The sequence below is a fragment of the Dermacentor variabilis genome, chromosome 2 (assembly GCF_050947875.1).
Source record: "Dermacentor variabilis isolate Ectoservices chromosome 2, ASM5094787v1, whole genome shotgun sequence".
NCBI lineage: Eukaryota > Metazoa > Arthropoda > Arachnida > Ixodida > Ixodidae > Dermacentor > Dermacentor variabilis.
Window position 1 is genome coordinate 136,648,249 of NC_134569.1, and position 12,832 is coordinate 136,661,080.

General features: G+C 46.3%; 1 protein-coding gene across 1 annotated transcript in view; it reads left to right on the forward strand.

The window, feature by feature from the left end:
• The window catches only part of LOC142572751 (uncharacterized), a 218,094-nt gene that overhangs the window by 125,547 nt on the left and 79,715 nt on the right, over positions 1-12,832 (forward strand). Inside the window, exon 2 of the mRNA XM_075682075.1 lies at positions 430-748. Coding sequence (XP_075538190.1) covers positions 430-748 — 319 coding nt within the window. The remainder of the gene's footprint in view (positions 1-429; positions 749-12,832) is intronic.

The following is a 12,832-nucleotide window of genomic DNA, read 5'->3' on the forward strand; positions in this document are numbered from 1 at the left end:
GCCGACATTTTCAGCAGGAGTGCTTGAAGGTATAATCTACCTCATAAATCATCGCAGCAGAGGATGACGAAGGCACTGCTACAGATTTTGAAGATAACAGACCTGCAGAAACTGCTGTAGCCTAAATTGCTTTCGCTGGGCTGCACCTGCTTCATGTGCTATGATAGCGAACGGTGATTGTGACCCACTGTGATCACCGCCCGTCTGTGCTCTCTGTTTCTCTCTTTACTTTCTTTTTAACTTTCTACCTCCCTTCACCCCCCTCACCCCCCCCCCCTCCACGAGTGTAAGGCGGCAAACCGTATTTTCTGTTCGGATCAACCTCCCTGTCTCGCTCATTTCTTTCCCGTCCGTTTTGAGCAGCCAAGTGCAGCTAGCCAGCTGCCGTGAACGCTGCCCTCACGTGTCGCTCGCTTCGCCTGTTTGCAGGTGGTGTACCGCGAATGGACTTGCGCCATGCTGGTGCCCGTGTACGGTCCCGCGGCGGCCGATGCCGGTCGCCGGAAGACCGTCGACGGCGGGTCGCCAGCACAAGCAGCAGCGGCAACTACGGCCCCGCCGCCGACGGGGACGGCAGCGGCGGCGGCGGCGGCGGAAGGGAGCCTCGCCCCGCCGCCGCCGCCGCCGCCTGCACCGTCGCCGATGAAGCCGTGCCGCGAGTTCTGCCACCGCGTCGAGGAGCAGTGCCCTTACTTCCACCCGGCTGCCAAGGAGCAGTACGCGGGGGAGCCCGTATTCATATGCATCGGTCAGTGCGCACTCTTGCCCCTTTTCACTCCTTTCGTTCCGAGCACGCCGCAGCGCTCTGCGACCTGAAATGCACACTGTAAAATAATTTACACCCTTATGAGTGAATAAGGGAGTGAAACTGTCCACATCTCACACTATTACACCATTTTTCCGGGGGTGTAAGGGTATGGTATTCGAACACATTTACACCATTATACACTTTTGAGGGTGTAAATTATTTTACGGTGCACCCACGTGGCACGCTGTCTTTTACCGCGTAAGTCGCCTTCTTGACCGCGTAGTTACCTGCCAACAGGGCCAGTTTTCTTCTCTTTTCGTTGAATCGATGAGCTTATAAGCATAGCATAGCATAAGCATAGTAATTGCAATATGTTACAGTATACAGGTCTTCCAAAGTCGTATTGGATTTGACTGGCAGTGCCTGGCAGACAGCATCTTTCAACCATTTGTGTTTAAGCTAGAACAACCACGAAAAGAAAAACTAACAAGCATACTTCAAGAAGCTAAACCGAGCTACCAGAATTCTCACTTATTACTTGAGAAAATAACACACACACACACACACACACACACACACACACACACACACACACACACACACACACACACACACACACACACACACACACACACACACACACACACACACACACACACGCACGCACGCACGCACGCACGCACGCACGCACGCACACACACACACACACACACACACAGACACAGACACACACACACACACACACACACGCACACACGCACGCACGCACGCACACACGCACGCACACACACACACACACACACACACACACACACACAGGGTCTTTAAGAGAACACTGTGAAAATTTGTTAAAGGTTGCCTGTGGCAGATAGCTCAATTCTAGTTCATGAGGTGATCTACTCGAAGCGGCGGACACTACTTGCACAAAAAATTGAAATGCAAAATGGACCAGTTAGCAAAAATTCACTAATTAACATTATAAGTAATTTTCTTATGACCCATATTGCAATTTACAATTTCTAGCCGGTGAGTTCGCCAGGCGGATTATCTTGGAACGAATCCTCAGGACGACACCAGTTTCAAGATATTAATCCCCAAACTTCGTGGAGAAATGCATTGGCGTTCCATTTACTTCTGTGCTTCATTGCATAAAACTACGTTTTGTTAACAAATTAACTGGCTTTTTACTCCTGTAAAGTGCGTTCTTACTGACTGACTGACTTTTGAATGAATGAATGAATGAACGTAGTAATGAAAAATTTACGTTGGTTGGTTGGTTGAGCGAAGGGGGGGAAACGGAATAGAGGTTAGGAACAAGCATTCTTTGGGGTAGTCCCTGGCTGAGATATCCAGCTACGAACACATGCTGCCTACTGCATTTTGTACTCCTGTAAACCGTGTTTTTTTTTTCTGCAAGGCCCTGTTTTATTGTAAGCGAGATAACTTGCAAGACGCGACTGGCTGCAGACTGACTGAGGAGTGAACGAAAGCACGTAAGCATGAACGAAAGAATAAAACTCTACTATTTGCCTAGGTAACTAATTAGTAATAAGTATTATTCGGATGAGTGAGTGAACGAAAAAACAGAGGGAACGAGCGTCCTTTATAGGCTGTACGACATTCTGCCTGTTGCTGTCTTCTACTCCTGTAAAGCGTGCTTTCTCTGTAAGGTACTGTTATACTGTAAGCGAGATAACTTTGCAAGACATAACTGGCTGGTGACTTACTGAGGAGTGAATGAAAGCACGTAAGAATGAATGAAAGCAGAAGACTCTACTATTTGCCTAGCTAAATAAATAATAATCAATATTATTCGGATCAGTGAGTAAACGAGAAAAAGAGAGGAACGAGCGTCCTTTAGTGTACTAATAGGCTGTACGAACACATCCTGCCTGTTGCTTTTTTTCTACTCCTGTAAAGCGTGTTTTTTCTGTAAGGCACTCTTGTACTGTAAGCGAGATACCTTGCAAGACGTGACTGGCTGGTGAACGAAAGCACGGGAGAATGAACGAAAGAACAAAACTATTATTTGCCTAGCTAAATAATTAATAATAAATATTATTACGATGACTGAGCGAACGAGAAAAAGAGAGGTAACGAGCGTCAGTTAGTGTCCTACTAGGCTGTACGAACACATCCTGCCTGTTGCTTTTTTCTATTCCTGCATGCTCTTTCTGGAACGTAGCGTTATACTGTAAGTGAAAGAACTTACAAGACGTGACTGGCTCTTGACTCATTTATGAGCAAATGGAGGTGCGAGCGAATGAACGAAAGAACAAAACTTGAATAACTGCCTAGCTAAATAGGTATTAATAAATATTATTGTTATGAGTGAGCGAACGAGGGGAAATAGAGGAGACGAGTGTCCTACTACGTCGTCGACAGGGGAGCCAACTGCGAGCACACGTTACGGGATGCGATTTCATTTTAGAGTGAAACTTTCTCCGCGTGCCCTTTCCGGACTTCCCTGAACGCGGCTGCTGGGCCCTGCCATATTTTCTCGCCGTATAGCTTGCACGAATGAACGAGAGCGCACACGTGCGCACGCCGGTTGCATTTATATCAAAGACGCAGGAATGAAACGGGTAAACTTATAGCATTTGGTTAAAGTCTTCACGATAGATTCGTCTCAATTAGATTCCAAGAAGTGCGCTGGCTCTGCACACACACACACACACACACACACACACACACACACACACACACACACACACACACACACAAACACACACACATATATATATATATATATATATATATATATATATATATATATATATATATATATATATATATATATATATATATGTGTGTGTGTGTGTGTGTGTGTGTGTGTGTGTGTGTGTGTGTGTGTGTGTGTGTGTGTGTGTGTGTGTGTGTGTGTGTGTGTGTGTGTGTGTGTGTGTGTTTCTCTCTAAACCATGCTTTTTCTGTCATTCGAAACTATACTGCAAGCGAGACAACTCGGAAGTATTGACTGACAAACTTGTGCCGAGTAAGGCTGGCGAGAGTAAATTTAGACAGTTCCTGTATTATTTGGCCAAACTTACTAGGTAAACCCTGCGGGGCATATGCGGTAGGTGAAGCCATCTGTATAGGCCACTTCCGACCGCAGACGGCCGTTTTACGGAGTCCACAGCACATCTGGTACCGACTTGAATAGCGGACTGTAATTGATTTATGGTCTGTTCTCAATAAAAGGCTGTTCAAAGAACGACGGTTAGACGTTTGCAGCTAACTGTAAGCTCATAGCAATATCGGATTTTGAAAGCGACCAAACGTCCTTGTTTACGGCACGCTGTCGCAAAGAATTCCGCCTCCACTTTGCGCTTGACATTGAAACCGAGCGCTTCAGGAGCGCGCGTGATCCCGCCTTGAGGTTACGTCACGTGGTAACACTATGGCACAGGTAACATCGCACTGCGCGCCATCAGGATCAAGCAATATCGGCCGGTGATCGCGCTTGGGTTATGCTTGTCACCCGAAAGAAGGAAACGAAAGTTTTTGGTGCTATTTGACAGCGGATTCCCAGAGCGGTGGAATGCAATGGCCTGTTTTTCAGCCAGTGGCATCTACTCGTGCAAGATTTTTTTTTTTTACTTCTGCCATGTTGTGTAATATTAAGGCGTGGCTACGCGCCCTCCTGACGCGCTCAGCGCTTGGTTTCGGTTTAACGCGAAAAATGGGGTGGTAACCTTCTTGAGAGCTTTTCCTTTTTTTTAATCTGACCTTTTTATCCATTTTAAATGTAAATTTGTGACGAGCTCGTCATTTGTTACAAACATCTAAGGGGCAATGGCAGCCTCACTTAGAAAACAATTCACTTGATCAGCTAATTTTGCTTAATTTCGCCACTAAATATACGGCCTGGGAGCTTTCTTTTGTCCGCCTTTTCTTGTCAGTATTGAACAGCAAACAAAAATTACTTACTTCTACAGTCGGTCACAAAAGTTTACGGGAGACGTTTTTCACGACAAATTAGATTTTTTCTCTCTGTTCAGGCATAGTGTTCCTGATCTAATGGATAGGTATGCAGGTCGTAAATGCTACTAGCTTTAACACTCTGAACTTGATCCTATGTGACTAGGCTTCGCGGCAATTCAGCGTTTTCGCAAATTCCGGGGCCTGTGAGCTTTTGTGGCCGGCCGTACATCTTCTCGGAACATCAGCAACATTATTCGTGAACTCAGTGTGTGCAATAAGCTCTCGTCTACTATGCATAATTATAAAGTTTACCGTCTTCGTTAATTGTTTATCTCGATGCACACTCGTTAACCGACTTATCTAGCAAGGCGAGCGTTGTTATCTGTATTTTTCATGCGATAACGAACATGCTATTCAGCTACAGTCGCGTGACGAAATAAATGTGTTCTCATATGCTTGCTTACCCAGAGCTGTTGTATTTACGAGGAAACTTTAGCTGGGGCAATACTCCGATGCCGCCTATTAAAAAACATGTAAAACGCAGAAATTCTTTCCTGTAATAACAGCCTGGGCCATCTTTTTTAAATTTGTTGCATTTGAGATAGAAAGGTAAATGCTAGGGACTGTTGGAAGCGGAAGCTTGATTTAAAGCTTGAATTTTTAACAAAAATTGCCGAAACTCGGTAAGTTTGAAAAAAAAAATTGGAAGCACTAAGTTTACAAATCCGCTACTCTGCACCTTGAGCAGCTATCGCAGTACTGTAAACGACATCTGTCAGAACATTACAAGTGGACAAATTTGATATATTAACCTATATATTATGTAAATGTGTTACAATGTTTACAAGGGATTCACAAAAGTCATACTCACGTATAAGTATATATGGTGTAGATAAAAGCCATGTATAACACATGAGTTTTTTTTTTTTTTCGCTTCAGATGTACCGTTAGATGCAATTTACAGAATTGTGACGTCATTTTTCGTTGATCAGTTACAAAAGTTGTTACATTGATCGTATCGTTTTGATAAAATTTGCCACATTTAAGTGCGTATTTAAAATATTGACCATTTAATATAATAATTTAATATATAATATAATAACATAATAAAATATTGACGTATTTTAAATATTGATTTAAAAAAGATCTGCTTCCAGCCGTCTCTAGACTAACTCTTTCTTTTAAATGCAACGACCTCCAGCAAATTTGGCGCAGTGGTTCCTGGGGAAAAAATGATTTCTCATTTCCCATGTATTTATACGAGCCCACAAGCTAAGAAGCTCGTGCTTGTAACATTAACCGCTTGCGACGCTGTGTTATTAGGCCACGTTCACTAGCCTGTATTTCCTTATTTAGGTGCGCTAGTGTCGTCGCAAGTGTCTTTTTTCTGATCCGTAGCTGTCTCCCTGCATTGCACTGTTCTTTATCGCTCAACTCGTCATTTGACAAGTTAGCGGGTTACTACTTGGCCAGTGAACCAGTTATCACGTAAGCAGCAGGAAACTTTTTGTTCATCGTGCTTGGTCATATATATCGTGCAGCCTTTCGGAAGCACAGCGCCTCGTAATTCGTCGCAGAGTCGATGGTAAATTATTCGGAGATTACGAACTTCACAGTGTGCGAAAGACCGCAGTCGCACAAGGAGAGTCCACAGAGAACTGGGACAGAGCTGGTATTGTGACTATGCGACTTCCGAAGAAAAAAAGAAAAGGAAGAGAGAGACATATATGGGGGGGAGGGGGGGGGAACCAGGTCATCACGAAAAATGAGGAAAACGGGGAACAGGCATGGGTTCAGGTTTTCAGGAGTGCCTGTGGCCCTCGTTCATTTGGTGAAAGAAAAAGAATGGAAGCGTCCTCCTGCACTACAGCGCTTCGTCTCGGGTTTATTTTTGTTTTTTTTTCCTTAAAAACCTAACGCTCATTTCTATCTCAACAATTATATATATATATATATATACATATATATATATATATATATATATATATATATATATATATATATATATATATATATATATATATATATATATATATATATATATATATATATAATTACCCTTTTTCTTCAGACGATCGTTCGCCTGATGATCGACGTGACAGCGAGCATGGTTTGTAAGTAAAGGTGTTAGTAAGAGCGGCGTAGCGCAAGTTAGGAACCAGGCAAAAGCAAAAAAAAAAAAAAGCATTACTAGAGGTATTATACAAGCACCGATAGTTATGCAAGAAAATTTGTACAGGAGCCGATCGAGACACTCCTATTTCTCGCGTCAGCCGTAGGAGCTTGCTAGCCCCCTTTTCTTTGTCGTTCTAATTGCTTGGCTGTTTATTTTTATTCCCTCGATTTTTACCAGTTTCGCCTCGCTTCTGTCCTGACGGTGTCCTCGCGGTCGTCACTGTGTTTGCACATAAAAGAGGACGCCGCAATAGAGTTTATCCAAGAACGAGCGAACGAAGGAAGAAAAATAGCGATACATACAGAACGGGAAACAGAGACAGACATCGATGGCAGGATGCAAGGAGGGAGAGGGGAAGTCCGACAAAACGAGATAGGAAGCGAAGAAGGAAAACTGCAACCGCAGGAGGGGGAACGCGACGAACGGAGAATGTGCGGAGAGGGAGAAAAGGAGAAAAAGGATGCACGAAAGGCCATGGCATAGACAAGAAAAAGAAAAGAGATGAAAAGTCTAACCTTCTTTTCTCTTTCTCGCTCATCGGCTCTCCTCCAAACGTACGTATTGATTAGTCTCCGCTTGCGGCCCTCCCGTGACGCATTGTAGATATATATATACTTCCCCCTTCCCCCATTTCCTCTTTCTTTCATTCTCGCCACTGTCTTTCCCTCTGTCTCTTTCTGTCTGCCTTCCAGTGCTTTTCCACATCTCCTTCGACAGACATGCAAGGCCTGCCAGCTTGACCTCCTTTACGTACTTTATTTTTCCTTTTCCCTCTCTTCTCAATCACCACGTTATCCCCACCCTCTACGCTACCTCGTGCAGGCGAGAAAAATCAAATGACACCCCCCCCCTCCCCTCCGCCAAACGGTATGGCAAAGCACAGCGAGACGTTAGGTTCCTATTTTTCCTTCTTCTCTATCTTTTCTTTTAGCTCATCTTTGCGTCTCGCTTTGTTCCGACGCCGTCTCTCCTCGGTTCACGGGTTGGCAGTTGGCCTGCAGGGCTGCTTGCCTGCCCGGCCGCCCGTGCTCTCGTCGACGCGCCACCATCACCGCCGATCAACTTTGCCGATCAAGATGGCTCCGTTTGCGCGCTCATTCCCCGTGTGTGTTCCGGCATCGCCTCCTCATCTCCGTTCCGCGCCGCACGCGGTTCCCTTTGTGAACAGAAAGGAGGAGGCGCGCCGGAGCGACGAAGCGGATAACGCTACGCTCGCGTTTGGTTTCCGCAGTTTCCTATACTCCGACGTTTCTTGCTTCGATTCTGCTATCGCCGCGGCTCGACCTCCTTCGCCTCTCCTCGACGGGCTCTTCGATATCCGTGCCTCATAAGCTGGGCTCCCTTATTCTTTAATTTTGCTGAGTGCAGCGCCGAGCGGGGGCGAAGAAAAAAAACACACACACACAAAGCAAAGAACAGATTATTGCCAGTCGCCGCACGCTCGGCCGGGTAGATACTAACGAAACGCCGCTACCTCGCGAAATGTACTTTGCGGGAAACTAAGGAAAGATCGCTTCGCTTTCTGTGCGCTAAGCTCGTCGTTACTTTCGCATTCGAAGCAAAGCGGAGCAGTTGGGCACGGCAATCGGAAAGCGCGTGGCGCACTGTATGCGGTCGAAGCACGGAGCGCTAGCACGCAAACAAGTTCAACGCTCGCTCTTCGACGGAAACGCGCGCGCCTCATTCGTTCTCGGTGCTCCCTTCCTCCTTCCGTGCTTTTCTCTTTCATGTTTGTGCGTGTTTATTTTTGAAAGGGAGGCAGTACACCGCGCAGCCAGGATAGTGCTTGCGGCAACAACCGCCGAAATTTGCGAAGCAAACTGCGGTAGAAAAAAGAAAAAAGGCGGAGGCCCGAATTCCCCGCCGGCGCGCTCGAACCGACCGTGGAGCGGCGGTAACCCGTGTCCTCTCCGCGCGAGACCTTTCTTCGGTGCGACGGCTCCCTTTGATAGAGCGGCGCGCCCGATTGAGTGCATTCTCCGTAGCGGCGAAAAGAAAAGCGCTGCGACCTCGCAGGCAAGCAACCGTGGCGCCCGGCCGCGCTAAAAGCTTCCGCACAACCGCGCGCGCCGTCGCATCAACTTTATCGTACCTCTCTGTCGATAGCAGTATAGTGTCACTCCTTCGTTCGTTGTGCCTGCAAAGTTTCCCTCAATAGCAGTAGCTGTTATAAGGACTTTCCTGCTGCAGTTACGAAAACGCCGTGTCTGCTCCGTCTCAGTGATCGCCAGCGAGTCATATCAGCGATAAAGTAAAAAAAAGAAAACTTTGGAGGACGCTTAAGTTTCGACTTTAAGAGTGGAACGCGATAGCATTCAAAGATCCCTGACTGCTTCCCGTCAGCTGCAGCGTATGTAACCGTAACGTTTACAGGGAAACGCTGGCGGCGAACGCTATGCACGAAGGCGAGCTTTCTGGTAGAAACGCGGCCTCTTGCGTGGGCCGATCCCGGACGTAGCCGCGCCCGACCTAAAACGACAGCTGGAAAAAGGGTCCGCGTCTGAGTTTCCGCGTAACATAATTATGTTTTCACGTATATTCAAATTACAATCCGACGCTATCATGCCCGCATGTCGTGTGTAAGTCTACGTAAAGAATATTCTGGCGCGTTTTACTTTGATAAATTCAATTAGTTCAGTAACGCCTATGCGCCACGCGGAGGAGCTGCGTGGTTTGGATGATTTTTATCTCGAGGACAACGCCGCCGAGGCCGACAACGTATTTCCTGCTACGCTGCGCCCTTAACGCTGTCGCGTTAAAATGTAAAGAGAAGGGCACCTCGTCCTACCACGACGCCCGCGTCGTCCCTGCCGAAAATACAATAATCAGGCCGAAAGAGCTCCAAGTAGCAAGCGGCTCGCACCTTGCCCAGACCCACTCTTCAGGCCTTTCAGATACGATTCGCATTTGCGCGATTCCACGTGGTTCACGTTTTATTATTTTTTTTTTTCGCGAGCACCTCGGCCGTATCAGGCGACGTTTCAGGTGAGCTCGACGGCGGACTAGCACACGGATGTGCACTGCAAGCCTGCGCTGTGAGAACGCGCAACGATTCGATTTATTTATAAATTTTCCGGAAGGACACGGCGGCTGCTCGAGAGGCAGTCTTTTAGGGCACCGGATGAATTTTGACTAATTGGGTTCCTTTAATTACCATTCGAATCTCAGTAAGCGAGCCGGTGTTTGTACATTTAGCCTCTCCGTCCGCATGCGGTGGCTGGAACTGGTGACCTCGTGCTCTACAACCACTCAGCCACTGACTCACCGCTCTGGGCAAGGAGGGGTGACAAAGTGGGGCATGTATCACTGATGATAGCACGGAATTAACTCTTCGCCTAAGAAAGGCCCGCTGTTCTTGAAAAGGTTCCTTCGCGCTGCACCTTGCGTCATCATGGTATCTCTGTAAATTGTTATTACACAGGATGGCTCTATAGCCTAGGCATTCTATCTGCGTAGTGTGCTTTCTTTCGTGGCGAAAGTTTGGGTCTAACATCGCTCCAAGCCGCGCAACACAAGGTAGATCACTGACTGAAAACCATTTGCATGTACGCAACACTGACGTGGCATTCCCACAGTTACGCGAAAATGGACCTTTAAGCCTCCTTCGTATGTCGTTCCACATCGTTAATAGCACGGCCGTATCCAAGACTTTAATGCGGCCTGCAACAGCCGAGGCTTGTTGCGCGCTGAATCGTAGATCAACAGACACGGGATAAGAGAACTGCGCTTCAAAGAATGAAGAACTGCGGCGATGGCCACGAAGCAGACAATGCACGTTAAAACAGCTGCCTCATAGGTGTCTTCGCTCTCAGAGAGAGAAAGAAAACGATATGGACTCACGAAATAAAATGTAGCCTACGGCGGTTGAAATCTGATATTCAGATACTTCAGCCTTAGCAATAACGTCGTGCTGCTGTTAACGAATTCCTCTTTTCCGAGTCGGTTTCCCCTCGTAAATTCTCTCTACAACGAAAAGTGCGAGCCTAAATTGGATACAGTTCTTTCTTTGTTTACTTCTCTAGTGCTCTTTGTCGCTTCAAAAGTAAATATCCGCTGATTTGTCTTTCATCATCATCATCAGCCCATTTTTATGTCCACTGCAGGACGAAGACCACTGCCCACGATCTCCAATTGTCCCTATCGTGCGCTAGCTGATTCCAACTTGCTCCTGCAAATTTTCTGATTTCCTCACCGCAGCTATTCTTCTGCCGTACTCTACTGCAACTCCATTCCCTTGGCACCCATTCTGTAACTCTAACGGTACATCGGGTATCTGCCGTACGCATTACATGACCTGCCCAGCTCTATTTTTTTTCACTGAATGTCAATTTGTATACAGGCTATCGCCGTTCGCTCTCCAATCCACACCATTCTTTCGATGCCTCTTAACGTTATCCCTAGCATTTTTCGTTCCATCGATCTTTGGGCAGTCCTTAACTTGTTCTCAAGCTTCTTTGTTAACCTCCAAGTTCCTGCCCCATATATTAGCATCAGTAGAGTGCAATAATTGCAGACTTTTCCATTCAATCATAGTGGTAAGCTCCCTGGCAGTATTGTGTAATGCCTGCCGTATGCACTCCAAATCGTTTTTATTCTTCTGTAAATTTCCTTCTCATGATCAGGATTATGATCGTTTTTGATATCCTTCTGAGACTCGAAGACAGCTCAGGGATATAACCGCTTTTCAAGACGCTTCCTATTGCCAACTGCTATATGTATGTTACGAGCTTGAGAACCCCATTTTTGCGTAAATACTTCGGTTAGAGGCCAACAGAATGCATGTCCATGCACTATCGGCGTCAAATTGAACGCGAACAGCAGAGCACGTGGCCGAAGCATAACTGAAGGTATAGCGCGCACCGCCCGGTCATCACCATTGACAGACGAGCACATCCGGTTCGACATCACTGCGCGATGATCCTCCCCCTATACTGCAACAATTTCGTTTCGGTCCTGGTTGTCCTTTATCTGAAATCGAGGGAAAAATCAAAGAAAACAGAAGCTGAAAAAGCTCAGTGGCCTTCCACTCTGTGAAGAAGGATGACCTGCGAAGCTGTGTATGTGGGCCCCTTAATGGCGAACTGCACCTCTTCCGCGGGTCGGCCCGGTATTGCACAATCTTCGGGATGGGCCCGCGTATGGGGAATGCTTAACGCCTGCTCCACCTCCGCCGCAGGTCGGTCCGATATTGCACTATCTTCAGGATCGGCCCACGTATGAAAAATTTCTATTACCGGATGCCGAAAAAACTACGAAAAGTTTGTGATATAGAGCTTTCGTTGTAATATCGCAGTATAGGACGAGCACTATCGCACAGTGCGGCAAAATCGTAACTGCTATCAGTGCCAAATGAAACGCCAACAGCGGTGCGCTGCTGTAGTTTGCACCGTTATCATTGCTGCGCCATCCTCTTTCTTTTCTCGCTTTCAAGTAAAGGAGAACCAAAATAGAAACAAAAATATTGAACTATAGAGAGAGCATCATCGCGCAGTGCTGTGAAACCACATGTGCGCGCCTGTCGATGGTGATGACTGGACGGCGCCCACTATACTTTCAGTTATGCTTCGACCAGTTTCTTTTTTTTAATGGCAAAAACTACTTCTATTCGACGAAACACACTGATGAACATGTAACATCGTCTTGTTTTCCGCGTTGACCCTTGGTTCTGAATTTCAATGTAATTTCGCGACATTCGAGACGCTTCTTACGGTTGCTTTTCGAGGCGTCTGCGTTGACACAACACTATAAAATATATTAGTGTCAATTTTCTCGAATGTTTAAAGCAAAAATGCAGTTAAATCACTTTCATACAGTTTCATATGTACCTGGCTTCATATCCAGGATGTCTCACTTGCGTAACCCGTACCGAGTTAACCTTAAAAAATTGCGCGGTTTAGCCTGAAAGGCGAAGCATTGATTGCGATAGCAAATTAGGAAATTGCTCGATGAAGTAACGACAGTAGTAACTAATTTAAAAAGCATGG